General features: G+C 54.1%; 4 protein-coding genes across 4 annotated transcripts; 3 read left to right on the top strand and 1 right to left on the bottom strand.

Moving 5' to 3' along the window:
* On the bottom strand, positions 1–708 carry BESB_020420 (uncharacterized protein; the record flags this gene model as incomplete). Its single annotated transcript, XM_029360751.1, has 2 exons — positions 1–73; positions 497–708. 2 exons carry the CDS (start codon positions 706–708, stop codon positions 1–3), a joined length of 285 nt encoding a protein of 94 aa, XP_029216110.1.
* A 7,559-nt stretch (positions 709–8,267) lies between these two features.
* Positions 8,268–9,581, top strand: BESB_020430 (heat shock protein HSP29; the record flags this gene model as incomplete). The annotated part of the gene is made up of 4 exons (XM_029360752.1): positions 8,268–8,552; positions 8,664–8,753; positions 8,879–9,110; positions 9,367–9,581. The coding sequence occupies 4 exons, from the start codon at positions 8,268–8,270 to the stop codon at positions 9,579–9,581; spliced, it is 822 nt and encodes a 273-aa protein (XP_029216111.1).
* Positions 9,582–10,173: 592 nt separating this feature from the next.
* BESB_020440 (uncharacterized protein) lies at positions 10,174–11,002 on the top strand (the record flags this gene model as incomplete). Its single annotated transcript, XM_029360753.1, has 5 exons — positions 10,174–10,280; positions 10,380–10,479; positions 10,617–10,677; positions 10,737–10,798; positions 10,859–11,002. 5 exons carry the CDS (start codon positions 10,174–10,176, stop codon positions 11,000–11,002), a joined length of 474 nt encoding a protein of 157 aa, XP_029216112.1.
* Positions 11,003–12,016: 1,014 nt separating this feature from the next.
* On the top strand, positions 12,017–17,722 carry BESB_020450 (strictosidine synthase subfamily protein; the record flags this gene model as incomplete). The annotated part of the gene is made up of 9 exons (XM_029360754.1): positions 12,017–12,220; positions 12,765–12,822; positions 13,392–13,445; positions 14,073–14,326; positions 14,815–14,873; positions 15,315–15,454; positions 16,230–16,456; positions 16,962–17,076; positions 17,553–17,722. The coding sequence occupies 9 exons, from the start codon at positions 12,017–12,019 to the stop codon at positions 17,720–17,722; spliced, it is 1,281 nt and encodes a 426-aa protein (XP_029216113.1).
* Between the last annotated feature and the right edge of the window lie 791 nt (positions 17,723–18,513).

An 18,513-nucleotide genomic window follows, 5' to 3' on the forward strand; every position in this document is an offset into this window, starting at 1 on the left:
TCATTCCGGCGCACACGGGTCAGGACTGCTTTCACCATCCAAGCTTCGTACCGACTGGAGAGCGCTCAGTGGGCTGAATAAATGATCACAATTCACATAAAAAAAGAGTCTAATGACTGCTACGGCAACTGAAGTTACGTGGTCACAACTGACAAGTGCTGCCAGCCACGCGGCGGTTGCAATGACATCAACAAAAATATCCCTACAAAAAGTTGCTTGCTGACTCATGCATGACATGGTGCTGTATCTATAGCAAAAAAACGCTCGGCGACACTCCGCACAAAATCTAGGAACATGCAGAGTGGTCTCAAATCCGGCATATACGCAGGCCGAAATCCTTCTCAGACAAGAATCGAAGCACATCAGCCATACTCCCGAAAAAACATCATGTCGACTGTGTTCACTCAGGTGTGTACCGGCACAAGGCACGGGCGAACGGTTGCGCTGTAGCAGACGTTTGTCCTTGAAAACACTGTTTTAACCTTCCGTCGCTTACCCGCGAGACTCGACGTATTTTTCTAGAATCTCATCGACTCGCGTATGCCTTTCATCGGGACTAAAGACGTCGAACCGCTGCATAGCCTCGCTAACCTCCTGCGGGTTGATCGGCACGAGCGCCTCTGTGCCATCTGCTCCGCGGAGGGTCGTCGCGCGAGAGTAAGTCTCTCCGCGCCTCAGTTTGGCTTCTTCATTCAATATGAACGACATATGCGTAAAGGCAACAGCCGGTTCCATCGCAACACGAGCTTTCGTCTTCGACCCTCCATCACGGGGCAACACAGACACATAGTCGGCGCTAGTGGTTAGGCGCACAGAAAATACGCAGACCATCCGAGGGTGCACCAGGGATCCGAAGCTGTCACAAATTTGCGCGGAAAAGGTAGCTTGGTCACCTATGCAGCGCAGTTAGTGTAATCGCAAGCCACGAGGAAGAAAAAACTATTGCAAGTTACTGCAAACCAGATCATCAAACGCAAGCGCGCTCGCCTGGAACAAAGCACCACGGACAGGAAAGAAGATGTGCGCGTCCCTGACGTGTCGGCATCTGACTACGGTTCTCCCCGATGCAAGCGACCTGCGCAGCGACGAACAGAGGGGAGGGAAAGCCTGAGGTCCCTGTGAACCATACCTCGGGAGCAGCATCCTTGGATGGCTCACGCCTATTCTGTACAAGAGAGCTACAAACCGCAGGCTAAATGGCGACAACACACCGCCGGCACGCCATTCTGGGAGCAAGCGCCCACACGGCCTGAAAGGCCAACTGCGCTACAGTAATAATACGGCGTCCTTACCTCTGCTGTTCACACAGGTTGCGCTCATAAAATGACCGTAATTGGTCTTCAGCTTGCGGTGCTAAGGTGCGACTAGATCGCCAAGACGCCCTGCTATTCCGTTTGGATGCCTCCGATTCACGAATGCCTCCTTCGGCGTCATTCGAAACAACGGAGACTGTACGCAATGCGCAAGAGAGGAAAACAGCGGTCAATAGAACGACACACAGAGCTCATCTGACGCGCAGCCGGCAAATACCTGTCATCAGGTCTGCTTCTGTCGGTGGTCTCTCCCTGCCGCGCACTCCTCCTGTGGTTCATTTGCCAGCCTTAGACTACGCCGGATCCTTCATACGCTTCCATGTTGCGTCGCTAGACACCGAACAAGGTCTGAGTGCCGGCTGATAAATGCATTTGACATAATACCCCACGTCTCACACAAAGACTGAGTGCTGAATTCCCCAACTTGCAATCCCGCAAGGCTGCGATGAGAAGCTCGAGTGTGTGTGGCGTGACGACAACCAATGGCGCCGCGGCACACGACGAACCTACAGCACAGGCAACGCAGATCGTTTCTCGATGGCTGGCCGGTGCCTGCATACAACAAGCGACGGTACACGTACTTGTTCCTACACGTCGGAAGCTTCTGTTGTTGTCGGCCTCGTTTGTGCATTCCTTGCTGTGACTGGATTTTGGGCGACGTAAACCGGGGTCGCGGCTGCCCCAGTTCCGCAGAGCGTCACAGTCTTTCCCCTTTTCGGATGCACAAATGTCCTTCCCTTCTTGAGCTTTGCGTCCTCGTTGACGGAAGTGGCATGCATTCCCCATCAGGAGGCAGAACCACGAATACGAATTCACAACCAATATCAACTTCCGACGAGGCGCTACGGCATTCAGGCGTTCAGGCCGCGCAAAGGAGCGAAATTTGGCGGCTTTGCAGCAGGTGGGCTTGTACAGTTGTATCAAAGAACTCTATGACCACGAGAAGTGTAAGCTCCACTCCACTGAGCATTCTATTCCTCTACGGTGTTAATGGACAAAGAACACGTCGATGTGGGTGCATGCACGAGGCAGATGGGCCGCTCAGCGAAAAAGGAAACAGCGCTACCGGCGCCGCACTCCGCTCAAGTGGTAGGAAGCTGTGCAAGTTAGCTCCAGAGAGCACAAACAACGGCACGCCAAAAGCTTTCCCTACTACGGAGTGACCGTTTGAAGTCCGCACGTGCTACTAGCACACTTTCACGGCCACTGAAAAATGCTTGGGGGCCCTATAACATGGCCAGGCTGTATGAATTATAAGGAACATTTTGGCCCTGCCCGAGCAAGGCCTTCGCAAGACCGCCCCAAATGGAGCTTTGACACCGTACAAGACTCACAAAAACAGTGATCAGTGTTCGGCGGCGAACGCGCCGGTCCATGCATCGGCACGAGACGCTTTTTCGAAGCGGCCACGCGCCAACGCGCAAGACGCTGTCAAAAAGTGGGAACGCTGTCACGGACGATTAAGTCACAATGCACTCTTTGCGACGGGTATGAACCGTCGCACAGCACTACACAAACGTGATGTATAGCGAAGATCATATGTTTGAGTGAGCCTTCTGACGGAAGGCAGAAAAGGCGCAAATGCGTCCACCCGTTTGTCTGGTCGGTGACAATTGCAGAGGACACCGGCATTCATCGATTTACTACTGGTTAGGAGCGAGCTAGCCAATCCTGTCAGCGCATTTCGTACATATATGCATTTATTTCATAGTGGCGACGTGCCCGCCTTCCACCTGGAAACCCACATCTCTCTGGGATGCCTTGTAATGATGACTCCCCCGAATCTGTTTCCGTGCGGTGCGCTGGCGCGCAGAATTACGCGCGGGCGTCGTTCGCATAAGTTTGGGCCGTCACGCGCGTAGGGAGGGAAGGGGGGGGAGGGGGGGGGGGGGGCGGAGAGGGCCGGATTCGTACGAAGACATTTAGGGCGGCAAGCTTGCGGAGGGGCGTGGCAGGCAGAAGCTGTCGAGCGGCATGAGTTTAACGTGCAAACTTCGGTTCTAAAGCTATCTTTTCGTAGTCCTGGGTTAACGTCATATTGGCGGCTGGGTCATTGGGAACCAACGAGCAGCGTTCGATGTGCCTTCGGTACACCCGATCGATGGTTGCTACACGTCCGCAGTAGGGTACTGCCTCCTCGTCCTTAGCCGCTGGAAGACCTGCCTCGTCACTGTGATAACTGGTTGCAGGGAATGGCACCATCAACACCGTATCCCCGGATGTACGACATCTTCCGCGCGGAAAAAGGACCGCACAGTGATGACCGGCTGTTAAGGGCCGGTGGGGTCATTTAAGGAGGCGGGTTTCAGTTCACCGAGAAGTTCCCGCACACGGCGATCTCCTTGCGCCATGTGCGTCTGCGCCATTATTTTCATGGCCATTGTTTGAGTCTGAAGGGGCGGTTCCTTTGGCAAGCGACCCGACATCCGCGCTCTCAGTGGTCTCACCTTTTTGAGGTCGCAGGCCGCTGCAGAACTAACGGTGTATTTTCTCCACACGTGTCCGGGGATTCCGATGGATAGCACAGGCGAACAACTGCCCACACCTTCGCCCGATCAGGGAAGTGTAAAGGCAGGAGTCGTTTCACAAGACTGCATGAAGAGATTCACTCAAGATGGAACTACAGTGCCGCAAAACCAAGCAGAGGGTACAGTGTGTCACACCTGAGAGAAAGGAGTACTGCGTCTTTTGAGAAAAATTGTCAAATGAGCGAGACCAGAGAGAACGCCCGGTTAGCTACATGATACCTCACGGCATTTACAATCCTCTATAATATTCGAAGGAGGAGTCACAGAGCCTGCTGGTTACAGACACTCCCCTGCAGCCTCTTGCAGTGCGTCGCGCCACCGCCGTCACCCAGGTGACCCCTCTATTATGCGTGCGGATTCGAAAAATCATTTTCATCTTACGTAGGAAGCGCGCATGCGACCTTCCGAGAGTCGCGTCTAGCTAAAATGACCGGCCCTGCAGGCGCGTACGATGCTAGGCCTCTCGTGCCGCAGCAGGCTTGCTGGGTAGCTGTCATGGATATTGAGTGGCAGATTCTGCGTCTGGTATGACAAAGCAGTGTATACATTATTCATGCTGCCGATTATACCCAGCAGAAACCCAGACCCTCGTGGGGCACGCCACGAGGAATTCTAGTCTGTGGTAAGGGCGTGTGTGAGTTCAGCTCCAGAAAACGGTATGCTATGGACCCAAGACGGTGCAACCACCTCAATGGCATGCCCAGAATGACAGGGGACACCCACCTATCACACGGGTTGCCTAGCGCATATGCAATACAGCAAAGTGAGCGTCCGGTGTAACCAAGACAACACGCTGGGTCCGCCATTCATTCGCTTTGCAAAGTGATACGGAACAGAACTGTATGGACACAACAGTCACATATGGTTTACAGGTGGCGGTGGCTGTGAACTGATCGGAACTGATGGACTCGTCAAAAAAATATCCTACCTCCTCGCAGAAATGAGGGCACCCTCGTCGAAGCAATAACTCTCGACACACCTATGCTTGCATACTGTTAGATCTGCCTTTGGAAGATGCGTCGTGAACGACGAATCTTTCGTGCCAGCCCATCCTCAAGCATACAAACACAACCGCTTCTTCTTTCGCAGAAACAGCTTCACGTACCAACGGCACCCAGGGCGCATGCCAGGGGAGGAAGCCGGACAGGCGCCGCCAGAGTGGAGCTTCGTTTGAACAAGATCACGCTGCTAACATCTATCCGTACGCACGACCACAATTATGTCGTGAAGCCACGAATGCAGATACCGATGTATGAAAGTCATTCAATCGACGCGAGTTGCCTCAATTGTAAAAACGCGCCAGGTGTAACCTCTGAAGCAAGAGATGCAGGTGCGATTCAACGAGAAAGCGTATGCAGAAAAAAAAAATGGCCGTAAACGCACAGAGAATTGCTGTTGACAGGAATGTGTAATCCCTCGGGCATATGGCTCTGTGATACCAACACGCTCCTAGAATGAGGACACTTGTGAACCTCAGCACCATCCCAGACCAGTCAGAGCTGTCTGAAAAGAAGGAGCTACCTGCAGGATACCACCGGAGACACAAACCAGAGTATCACCATTTTCATCGGATCGAGAGTTACAAGACGAGCTAGGTTACCTGCCTTCATACCGAAAAAGCACATTTTCTCCGTTGCTTTCTCCTGTTTCTGTTACCTCCTGAGCTCGCCAGTGCCTTCGTGCTGGAAAGCGACTCAGGATGAATAGGTCTTATGTAGCACCCAAAAAAATTCCATCTAACTTTTGCTAAGGCATATAGAGAAATGTCTTGAGCAAAAGGAAGACTGCATGCGAAGCGCGACTGCCTGCAACATTCTCACGCCGAAGGCGCTCTGCCGGGAGGGTACGGCGACTGAATGAAAACCCGATATCCCGCCGTTATGGCTCATGCATATAATCGAACTAACTTATGCACATAGGATGCAATGGAACGGACATAATCTGCTTCTTCGTAGTCCAATGCAGTTGCACGAGACAAGAAGTTACCGCAGCTGCCTGCTCTTGCCAAATGTATGTCGTAACGCAAGCAAAACCTGCATGAGGCGCTGCGCTCAAAAAGGTCTACGAGGCTCTGTTAGGATTCCCCAACAGGCAGCATATCCCGTTTCAGCAATCACTTTAGACAGAAGAAAAAACCTGTCACGGGGACATACTTACCGTGCACGGGATCGCCGCTGACTGATGCAGCACTACGTCGCACGTTTGTCGAGATGTGGGCGTGGACCGTACATGGCCCATTGGGCGCAGATGATGCGTATGCTTCATTGTCTCTCGCGGCTGTCCCTACTTGCGGGTTACCGGACAGATATGAGCTCAACGTTGCACTTCCGTCGAGCACGTGACCCATAAAAATGAGCCGCACACGTTCGCCTGAGTGGAAAGGGATCCCCTCATTAGTACACACAACTACTTGATTCACTGACGCAAAAGCGGAATGGAATGATACATATACCATTTAAACCTGGAATCCTGGTGGCTTCTTCTGACGAAGAACAGTCGGGGCTTGAATAGGGTGAGGACCCGCCGCCACCAGTGCTCCTAAGCATCTACGGCGAGGTGCGCCTCAGGGTTCGCCTGTCCCTGGTTCAGCACAGTAGGGCCAGTCAGTAAGATAGAGAGAAAGCTAGCATCAGCAAACATCGAAGAAACATGACACATACTGTAATCATTCGGATTTGAACTGCTGTTTTCTACGGGTCTTCTCAGCTCTTAATTGTCAATGACATGCTGCTCGTAGTGCGCATGTCAATGAGATGGTCCATTTAAGGATGCACATTTCGTGTCACTAAACACGCGTGCTATTTCCTTTATACGGAAACAGGCTTTACCTTCAGCGATATCTGACGCGAAGAATTCTCGGGTGATGCGATCAATGGTCCAGGTGGGATCAACTTGCACCGCTGAACGACGTGATGACAATGAAGTCTCAAGGACGAACCACATTACCCTGAGGAATCCTCCGAAGAAACCAACAAGCGATTGTAAATAAAAGGCGACGAACATCTATGGTAGCTACAACGAAGCTATCTGCTCATCAGTGCGCAGCTGTCTACCGTGCCGCCTTACATTCTTGCGCCGAAACGCCCGACACACGCTCACCTCTTACGACGGGCTGGTCGCCAGTTCGGTTCACGATAAATCGAATGGCCTGAGATGGCGGGATTGCCATCCTTCTCCGCGGTATTCACCGGATCGCACTCCGCATGGCGGAATGTTCCGCTGAGCAATGGCTGCGCCCTATGCAGTATCGTCGCCTGCGAATCAAAAACAGAGGTGACTCACTAGGTAACAGAAGAAACACAGAACCGTCGCAGCACATAACCAATCTCACCATTTGCTCGCTATACGATGGCATGAAAACCGGTTGATGCGTTTCTCCCAGACAACGCGTATCGCCGCTCCATGCATGCTGCCACAGTAGGAAGCCGTCGTTTCTTGCGACACCACCCTCAACAAAACCTGTTATACTTTTAGCCAGCAAGATTCTTAAATGCTGAATCAACAGGGAAAACTCGGGACACACTGGCTTGCCAACATGACATGTGTCCAGCCGCGTATTCTGTTCGCCACCGCTACGCACCACAGATGCGGGGGCCGGACACCGACAAACGCATCCAGAAGGGTACTCTGTACACCACGCGTAACTTGTGCATTTCAGTGTCTCACCGTCTGGATGTGACGTCTAGGTCATCAAAGCGTGCCGTCGAGTACCCGCTGTCAAGTGTCTCACATCTCTTGTTAGAGCGGATCCAGGCGTTTAGCAGGACTCTTGCTTGGCCCGCTGCCCAATCGCGTGAAACGTGCACACCACAAATAGCGGGGCATTAACCGAATTTCAAAGAGCTACGTTTTTGTTACAGGGCATGCCAATATACGTGAAGTTGTCGCCGCAGAAAAATTTCTCAAAGCTGGCTTGAGTTCCGTCAACCCTTGCGTTCTACCTTCGCATGCCACCTCGCTTGCATGGTAATGTTTCGCAAATAAGAAAGCCGCCCCTTGTCTGAGTTAACGGCTGTGAAAACAGCCGCTCGACTACGAGAGCGCAATCTTCAGTACCATCTCCGCGATCATTTAATAATGTTTTCAAGCTCTGACATCATACGTTCGGACCAGTCTTGCGCGTCAAAAATGCTGGATCTCGTACTAACCGTCGCTGGTGGATCTGGTACACATGGCGCAGCGCATGTGGCTGGGGACAGCTACAGCGCCATCGCAGGTGTGCATCAGCTATCCGATTAGCAGGATGTGCCTGCAACAGAGGGCGTTCCAGTTTTCCACTCGAACCCCCCTACTGCTTCACCACTTCGATTAAGTATTCTACTACTGGACATTCATCTGGACCGACGTGTCGAACTGTGTTTTTCTTCATCTGGCATCTATACCCTCTCGTTGTAAACCACACTGCTCACGTCTCACGCGACCCACCATGTCAGACCCCAGCGAAGCGGGTGCGACGCCGCATATCACACAACGGGTAACGACAATTCCTGGAGGAACTACGACAACGACGCGAACGACAACATACACTGTTCGTAGTGTTCCTGTAAAGACGACGACAAGCTCCTACGCCGTCCGCTCGTCCGCGGTGGCGGCAGGCCCCACTACAAGAAAGGACAGCTTTACTTTCGATGATCTCAAACGCTATTTCGAAGATCAGGGCAAGCTGATCATGGAAGATCCGCGGACGAAACACCTCATTGAGTCTGGCCAGGTTTGTCATTGCATGGGTTGAAAACAGAGAGTACATCAAAGACACTGCCCATTTCTTTCAAATATCAATATCATGACTTTGCAGCAAAACGCCTTTTTTTGCTGTGGACAGGCGACTTGGGAAGACGTCAAGAAGTATCTGGATACGCGCGCGCCACGAGCATGCCCTGTAGAAGGAAGCAACGTGGTCTACAGTGCAACAGTAAGCGGCACGAGCGATGTTGTCCAGCTCAAACTCATTTCAGTCTGCGTCTACGTTCATGGCGCTGCGTGCCTCTGGCATTCCATGACGCTCTCTCCACTCTTTCCTTTGCTCGTTGACGACAGGGTGGATACTGGTACCCCGTCGTAACGGGCACAGCCATGGTCGCTGCTCCCAACTCTATTTTCGAGGTGGGGCCAGATTCGGCGGAGATCTGTAATAAGATATCCTTCCGCCCCCGCCTTGATGCGTACTACGACGCCAATGGCAAGAGACTTGTTTTGTTTTTCGACCTTCCTGGGTTCGAGAAGAAGGATGTCGAGATAGAGTTGGACAAGGGCGCACTTGCAGTCTCTGGTGAGCAACGTAGATCGTCAGGGGACGCTTACTATAGAATCGAATGTGTGGTAGCACCCCGTTGCAAGTCAAGGTGACCATGACATTACCGTCGCCGTGTGCCGTTATACATACTTTCAGAGCGATATAACAATAAGACCACTGCCGCGTGAGAATGAGGCCTTCAGCTGCAAGCCCGGTCAATTGTTTTTCTGGTGGTTGGCACAAGAGGTAGAAAAGGCCGTTCCCTCTAGCTGCGCTGGTTGCTGTGTCGCAGGTGAACGACCGAAGTCGGACGACAGCACGACCACGCCAGACGGCAAGGATCTCATAAAAGAACGGCTCTTCGGGTTCTTCTATAGGAAGTTCCAGCTGCCCGCAAACGCGGTGGAAGATAGCATCAAGGCTTCCATGGAGCAGGGCGTACTGGAAGTGGCGATCGGCCTCAAGGACGAAAGCACACCGACCAAAAAGAAAATTGACGTGCAGTAGTTCCTCGACTGATGTGTTTTGTGTCACATGCCTTCGACAGCAGCAATGTGGACAACCTGCGTGGGCGCGATCCCCAGATGTTCACGCTCGAGCTCTTAAGTTCCACGGCGTTTTCATGCTATGTGCACCGTCTCCATGGGCCACAAAGTGAAAGTCAGGTTGTCTACGGCTTCGTGATATTGCTTCGTTGTTGCCATCTGACGGTTCCCGTTCACTTTTCAACTTACGAGACCCTGCCTTCCATGTACCGCTTTTGACGGTTCCTCTATACCTTCACACGTGCGAAGGCTACCCATATATTATTACGCCACACGAAGGCCTGTTCAGCGTGTTGAGAAAGCGATACTATGAGAGTAACTGAGCAGCAACCAGGCTGATCTTGAGAGCGCTCGTCTATGTGAACCTACCTCATCAACGGTGACATGTTTCCCACTTAATCGCTGCATTCCGCCCGCAGATTAAGATGAACAACACCGCCAACTGGACGTACAGCTGCATAAGGCACAACAGCGGGCTGGGTATCAACCGTGTCTACTGTTCCACACCCCTCCCTGAATGCGACCGCTGACCCCGTTGTGCACCCGTTCAAGCTATGGAGCCTTTAAGAAATCTAGACAAATTTATCGAGAAATGTGACACATCAGAGATGCGTGCATTTCTCCAGCATGTCCAAGAAAGGCAAGACATTTCCGCGGGGCAGTTTTGACGTTTCACACACAGACGACTAACGCAGGTTTCTCGAAGCACAGAAGCATAAAGAAGCGCGCTTGTTGAAGACTTTGGAAGGATTCCATGCAGAAACACTTGCGCTCGCAAAAGACAAAAGACGGCAGCTGAGGAGACATGCAATCGAGGCAATGCAAAAGCTGAGACAACGACAAGAAGCGTCAAGGGATGCGTTAGCCAACCACCTCGACCATATTCGCTCTAAAAAAGCAGTCCTGCTGAGGTTTTTCCGTGAAGAAGATGAACGTATCACTGTAAGTTGCCTTAAAGCGTTTCCCATTCTGCGCAGTACGTTCAAAAACGAATCAGGAGCTGGAACAGCGTGCTGCAAACACTGTTGCCGCGTTCCACACCAAACGCGAAGAGCTAGGTTAGTTAGTGTGAGGGTGCACGCATATATTTGGCTGAAGCCTAAGGAGTTCGCTTCAGCAAGGTTACACGCGAAACAACTAGAGAGCTTCAGACGTAGTGCGTTGCGCCGCTTGGATCAGGTGAGAAACTGTTGCGAGTCATATGTAAAAACTCGTGCCAGTGAGGTATACCTTTGTCAGGCAAGGGCTGCTAGCTACTGCGCAGTGTCAGAGTCTTGTGCCTGGGATGAAAGAATGGACGAAGTGTTTTGCCGTCTCATGCTGCTGCGACAAACTCTACACAAGAGAGATCCGGCAGACGAGGACCCCGGGAAAGGGGTCTGAGCTCGGCGGGACAGGACAAGAGGGCTTTCGGTTATAGTCGGGATTGAGCTTTGGGATCCATATTCGTGGTACAACACTGCTAGTGCTCGTTTTGCCGCCTTGGCGGCGGCATAGTTGAGCGCTTCATTCCGCTTCACAAAGACCCATTCATACTTGGCTTTGTTTCCCAGAGGTTCTTGAGGCCTTAATTGTGACGTATGACCATCGACATTGCGTGAGACCCTGTTTACGATACGTAGTCAAACGCCCATCAGCGAAACGTGCAGCGTAGTAGGATCAGCCAAAGGCACTGAACCCGTGTCGCTAGCGATCACCGTCCATCTCTTGGTCTCTTCAGTACCAGATGAGAGTAGTGCCCGCTCGAGTCTGCTCTGTTCGGACGATGCCTGCGCGCACACACAGCAGACGCGAAGGTTGACATGAAGAGGACGGGAAGTGCCTGTCCCCCATCGTGTATGATGCATCTCGATAGCAGCGCAGCGATGGTGAAAGTGCAAGTTGTTACCCTCATCATAAATGATGGCGCAATGTCTCGTCTCTTGTAGTTGTAGACGGTGTGTGCGCGAAGTCACCAGGCGGGGCGGGCCCCGCCTGGTGACTTCTCCAGTGCGTAGATTAACGCTGGCAGGCTCAGAAAAATGGCGCTCGCATCCGCACCGAGCGCTGGAGACACAACTACCGTGCAATCATCTCGTGCCCCGCAATATGAATAAGCCATGGATTTTCTAAATTTAGAACTGAACAGCTCTGTAACTGAATGACATGCTATACGGGGACTTAGTCCAGCAGAGGGATTGCTTCATTTCTCGGCCGGTGGACAGCGTCTCGTTACGCACACGCCACCGCGCCACTCACGCCAAGGGACGGGCCTGGGTTGTCTTGGCCACTTAACATTTGAGACCTTGCTCATTACGCGAAAGCTTGTATCTGTGAGACGACGTCGTATTGCCTATCTCCAAACTATGAACTGCTCACTTGCAACTTCCCAGAAGGTCGCAAAGCAACGCTGCCGCAATGAAGTTCGTGACGATCGTGCTTCCCGTCACCATCGCCCTGGCGCTGGATACGCTATTCTACGCCGGTTCGGGCAGAAAGCGTATTTTCGATTCTATCTTTCAAAAGATTGACGACTCACGGCAAGAGGCGGAGTGGCTTGCTCTCCGCAGATCGCTTAAGCCAGGCGACGTGACAATCCTCGAGTACGGAGGCTCTGTTCAGGTAAGATCTGATCCTTCAGCGACATTTACGAACTGTTCCTCAGCTGTGAACTTCTGCCTCGTTGGCACAATTGCTCATTCTTCGATACAAGAGATCGTGCTGAGCATGCTGAAGACGAGTACGAGTTCCGGTTGCTTGGTTTACTGCGGTAGAATGTTGCCGCTCCTGGTCCAGGGGAGTAGAACCACGGAACTACCGGTTGCATCGCACTGTTGCTCTGAAGCTCGGGAGACAACCTGTCCCCAGGACAGCTGCTCGTATGCCTCATCATCATGTGCCCTGGCTGCTCCTTCATCTCTATTCTGATATGCCCTCCTTTCTAAAGGCTGGCATAAAAGGCAGATGCAGGACTAACCTCGTCGCGCAGGCTGACGTGCTTCGTCGGCGCTCCTGGATGTTTGATAGTCAGCACAGACTCCAGCGGTACCAGGAGCGTCGACCACTGCATGTCATTACTTCATTTGCAGATGGCAGGGTTTCTGGAGTCGCTCCGGTTCCATTTATTCGCGTCCTCTGCGCGGCGTGTGGGTCCTTCTCTTTCCAGGGCGCTGAATCGTTTCTTCAGGATCCTGCGGGCGGCGTCTACACAGGGCTGATCGACGGTAAGGGTGCATCCGCCACAGGTCCTCGGGGATGCGTGATCGCCGAAAGGGTCTTTCGCAAAAAAAAATGCAGCTACGTTGAAGGACAATTTCTGTCTGTTTTGTCCGCCCGTCAATGCACTGTATGGACTTTACCGGAAATGGAGTCTCGTTTTGCCGGCTACGCCGACTCGCCCACGCGCAGTTGGCCGTGTGGGCGTTTGACGACAACAGTAGCGGTTTGCCCCCCCCCCCCCCCCTCCACCCCCGGGTTCTGCTCTCAGCCATATGCTTTCCTAGTATGATGCCCGGAACTCACTCACTCCTGAGCAACAGGGTTTCGCTCGTTTATAGTGTGTTTGAACGTATAGGTGAGGTTGGACATAGGCGGCGTGGTTGATCTGGGCGAGCCCGCTGGGAGCTCCGATTCCCCTCTTGACTGGTTTGAGGAACGCGTTAATGTGCCGGCGCCGTCGGTTTATGTATCGGTGCTGCAATCCAGAAGCGCTCCCTGGATCTAGGAAAGCTCTCTCGCAAGTACAAGTTATGATTTGCCCCCCGCTGCATCTTGCTGTCTTTCCCCGCCACAGGACGTATTGTGAAACTGCTGAATGATGATGAATACGTCGACATCGCATGTCTGGGTGAGCGCCATAACTCCGCAGTTAACAGCCTGATGCAGCGGCCGCTGAGACTGCATCGCTGTCGCTTTCTGTCTAGGCAAAACGCTTGGGCTTCCTCCTCCTGGCACGGTGGCAGCCTCTCCGCTACCCGCGTCAGATGTGGAAAGCTCACGAGTCGCCGACTCTCTCGCTCATCCTCCGTTTGCAACGTTCCATCGGTTGGTGTTTCGGAGTTGTTGAGTACACCAGGATTCCTCGAGTGTTCGCCTAAAATTTCTTCAGTTGTCCCGAGTCTGCTGCAGCGTGTTGAATGCATCCAATCCGCTACTACCCTCTCAGGCGGAAAAGGGCAGGTAACTGCAGTGTAGCATCACAGGTCCGATCTCTGAACCCGGAAGAGGGATGCAGCTCACCTTCCGACCCCCCTGCAGTCTCCGCGTCTTCTCCAACCCCCTTAATGCTTTTGTGCCTCTTCGGTGCCGTCGTCGACTTCGTCCTGAACCCGTGCCTTCGCGCTGGCTGTTTGCGTCGCTGCGACCTCTGTGTTTCACAGGTTCCAACTGCGGCGGGAGCTGCCGATGGGGAAGGCGAAAAAGAAGCAGAAGGCAGGGCACTCTCTGTCGCGCCACTCCTGCTCTCGCCCGCTAGGCCTTCAGTTTCTTGACCCTGTTGCCGCAGCCGCGGGCCCCGACAAGACGCTCCTGGTGGTCGATGTTTTCCGCGGCTTGTTGAAAGTGCCTGTGCCTCTTGCGCCTGACGGCAGGCCTCTCCGCGACCCTTCCCACTTTGATGTGCTTCTCAGTGAGGCCGACGGACAGCGGTTCTACTTCGCCAATGCGCTGCTCAAGCACGACGACTGCGTCTACTTCACAGATTCCTCGCGCACCAACAACTTCGGCACGGTACGTCGCCGGCTCGCGTGGTGCAGAGACAGCAAAGGGACGGGCGCCTCGCCTCTCAGCGACGAGGCAATATCGCACAATTTGCTGCATTCTTGACTGCGAAGCGATTCACTGGCAAGGCACTGTGGCTGACGGTTTTGTCATGTCGAGCGCTGAATCACATTGTTCGAATCCCGGCAGACACAAAGTCATGCGAATATGCCAGCCTGCTGGCTCGCCTGCATGCAAGGGCACTGAGTGGACTGCAGGGTTGACGGGAGCGTACCCCTGCCAATCACGCGCACGTACCTACGAGCGTTCGTTTACCGTGGAGCAGCGCGACTCCCCTCAGGGCCCAGTAACCCAGGTCCAGCGTCAGTTCAGACGCAGCCGCGCGGCCTCCTCCACACCAGACTGTCGCCCAAGGCGAGGCGGGTGAAGTGCTTAGTATTTCAAAAACGGTCTTGTGTGCCTGTGTTGGCTGCGGAACCTTTCAACGCTCGTCGCAGAAAGGCCGAATCATCCTTGAGCCGGAGTCCACGGGCCGCCTGATTGAATTCAATCTTCGGTGAGAGATCTTACCCCAAAACACAGTCCCGTTTAAACAGGGAAATGCCTGTCGCTGCGCAGAGAAGGCATTCGCTTTTCCAGATGCGTGCCGCAATTCAGAAACGGCTCGTGGAGCCTGCGTACACTGTGTACCTTGTGTGCGCCCTCTCCACATTTTGTTCTCTTTTTGCCCGCACAATCAACTCATTCACATGACACACTGCCGTATACTGGCACGCCGAGAAGCAGCTGGAGAGCTGTTTGGCCCGCAGCCCTGTTTGTAGCTCTGAATATATGCGCCGTTATTCCGGTGATGCGTCAACCGACTGTTTTGTGTATGGATCTCACACTCCGCCTTTGTCGTCCAGCAGCTGCATTCTGTGGCGCTCGGCAAGTTGCGGCTCCTTTAGACTACGCATTTGAAGCTGATGTCGCTGGTGGTCGATTTTGGTGTCTCCAGAACGAAGCGCGCCAATGTTCTGCTGGAAGGCTTGGACTTTCCCAACGGGCTCGCGTTCTCCCCCAATCGACAGGCAATTCTCATGGCTGAGACGAAGCTGCGCAGCATCAAGAAAGTCCACATCGCGGGCCCCAGGAAAGGTATCGACGAGTGCGCATCGATGAGGACGGCCCATCTCTCAGGAGTTCAGCGTCCTCTGGCTGCGAACTCAAAAACGGCCGGGGTGCCGCGAAAAAGCGCTGAGATCCGCTCAAGTCACGACTGGATGACGAAGCAGATGGGGAGGGGGCACGGCAGCCAGTCAGTGTTACAACAGTTGAGGACAGTCGGCAGATTCGCTTTTCTGTCTCCCCCCGCGTACAGAAGAGACCGCACACGAGAACCGCTCAGTTCCGCCTAGTTAGATTCGCTCTCTCGGTGCCGCGCTCATCTGCCGCGGGCTGTTGATCGGCAAAGGCTTGCGGCGTCGGTCATGTCCGCGAAACTGTGGGCCTGTAACGCCTTGCTCCCACGCATGCATCGGGTGTTTTGCTTCAGCTCGCGTGCCAACTCGCCTGAATTCACCCTCCACTCAGCTTGCCCACGTAGTCTGACGAGGGCGGTCGGTGCGCCTCTGCGATTGGAGCTGTGCCCGTTCAGACACTCTTGGCGCCCACCTGCGTGCATATTACCTAGGTGCACGCGTACCGAAATGCATGCGTGTGTGAGCATGCCCACTCGATTCTTGATACTGTGTAGCATCTTGAGCGCCCCGGTCAGGCGCATGTGTCTCACAGAGTGGAGATCTCCCTGTGAATAGAGGTCGCCAGGCAACGAAGCAGGACTCGATCTGCACTCGGTGGACGCGGCAGCGCGGTGACGGGTTGCCGTTTCTCAGAGCTTCGGCTGTGTCGTTTGACCTTCGCATGTGACCAGGAGAAGTGGAGGAGTGGGCGCGAGACCTGCCCTTCACTCCAGACAACATCACAGAGCTTCCGAACGGCCTGGGCTACATCGTCGGCTCGGCGTTCATGAGGAAGCTGCCCTCCGCGCGGGAGGCCAGCAACTCCACGGCCCTGCGGATCTTGAGGGCGCTGCACCGCCGCGTGTCCAACTACATCGTCTTCAACCACCGAAAGACCGTCGGCAGGATTCTTTATCCGGTAAAGATCAGGCACAACGCGGCGAGGCAGACACACGAAACGATCAGGCAACGCGAGGGAGAAGCCGCACGCGTCTCCCGAATCTGTGCCAGACTAGCGAGGGACGTGGGAGCGGACACAAACGGAGGTGCACCCTTGGCTTTCGCGCGTGGTCGTCTGTCGTCCGCACGTCGCATTGGCGCGCTGAGGTGATGTGAGTCTGTCTTCTGCGTCCCTGAGATGCATGCTCGCACGCGACCGGCCTGTGTCGCCTGTGAAGTTTCGGCCGGAGCGGAGCAGCGCTGTGGAGTTTCTGTTGAACATGCGGCAGTCGCTTGAGGTCGCTGAAGTGGGCTTGGGAGGGCGCGGTGTATCAGCCCTGACTCTGTGCCGCCTTCCGAGCCTTCGCTTCGGCCGAAGCCCCGCGCGGTGCTTCAGCGACAATCTGCGGCCGCCGCGGCGGCCTACGCTGCAAATCGCGGGAGAAAAACGCATTGCTGTCCCGAGCTTCTCTGGACTGCTCCAGCTGACAGAGGTTGAGCTCCTGAGCCACATCGTCGACTGGCTTTTGACACGAATGGGCGCAGCGGGACATCTCTTCCTTCTAGATGAAACAGGCAAAGTTCGACGCTGGATTGCACGTAAGCTCTCAACCGGGGAACGAGGAAGCCACGCAGACCCGAGGCGCGTTTCCCGCCGAGGGGGGCACAGCTCTCTAACTCAAATTGCCATTCCTGTGCCTTTTTTTCTTGGATTTTCGGGCGATTCGACTGTTCTGTCTGTTCGTCTTCTGTGGCCTTCGGGACTCCCGTTGCCTTTCGTTTTCCCCCCTTTCCGTTCCCTTTGCGTTTCTCTCGTCGTCGCCGCTGCTCTTCGGTTTAGGGTCAGTTAGGCGTCTTTCTTCTACACGCTTTGGTGCAGCAGTGTGGCTGCGCGGTCTTTGTCTGTCCGTGTCTTCCAGCCCCTCTCTGCTTTGGTATGTGCAGCGCTCATTCTGCCCCCCTATTCGCCCTTCTCCGCAACTGTGGCGGCCTGTCTACCTGCCTCGCTCGCCTACGCCGCCTAGTCTTGTCATTTTATGGTTTCTGTGGTGTCACGTGTTTGGGCGGCGTCGCAGTGCCTTCGAAATGCTCGGCGGTATCCGAGGGGTTCCTGGCGAGCTGGGACAAGGTGGTGCCGGAAGGCCACACGCCGCTGTCGAAGGATACCCACTTCCTCCTCGTTGGGTCGTTCACGAAAAGTGCAATATGCAAGGTTCCTCTAGGCGCGCTTCTCGACCCGAAGTAGTTCTTTAGAGCGCCCGACGCCGCTGTGGAGATCGGGGCCAGTTTTGGGGAAAACTCGTTGCCAACATCCGTCTCTCATCTGTGGGATGCTACCGAAACAGTGCGCTGTTTTCGGATACGGAGCGCGGTCCTCTGGGCGAGGCTGACGCGAGCTGCGTTTGACGCGTTTGCATTCATCCTTTAGTGGCGACGTTTCGTTTTTCAAAACAAACTGCCCGCCATGCGTCGTGGGCTTCGACACGTGAGCCACCTTCAGGTGTACGCGCCTCAGCGAGCCCTGGACAATGGCATTCGCCGGAGGAATGCAGAGGGCAAGTCCGGCAATGGCGTCTAAAACATAACAGCTAGTCTCAACTTACATGCACAGATGGGCATCATCAATCATTGTACGGTACGCTCCTACTTGACTCCTCCGGTAACGCCGCACGTAGCGCGTCAGTCTGCCGGCCTCACCCTCAACCGCTCTCTCGCGTTCAATCGAAGCAAGGTAGCAGATCTCGTAAATTACGCAGCACATAGAGAGGCAGGAGACTCCGGTTCTTGCTGCGACCGTGGCGCCGAGAACAACTCTGGGCGGGTTCGAAGGCAGTTCCCGCGGACTGGAACTCCTACGCAAGTCGAGTGGTGTAAAAAGAAATCCTATCCAAAACCGGTGGCATGTTTGTATTTATATCAGCATCTCAGTGGCGCCACCCGCAGCCAGTACCTAACAATGTGGTTCCAAGCACCAATTCCGTTAAACACTCCCAAATCTTCAAGGAAACGTCGCTGATGCGTGGAGGCCTAACGCCT

Source organism: Besnoitia besnoiti, chromosome XI (genome assembly GCF_002563875.1).
Source record: "Besnoitia besnoiti strain Bb-Ger1 chromosome XI, whole genome shotgun sequence".
Lineage (NCBI taxonomy): Eukaryota > Apicomplexa > Conoidasida > Eucoccidiorida > Sarcocystidae > Besnoitia > Besnoitia besnoiti.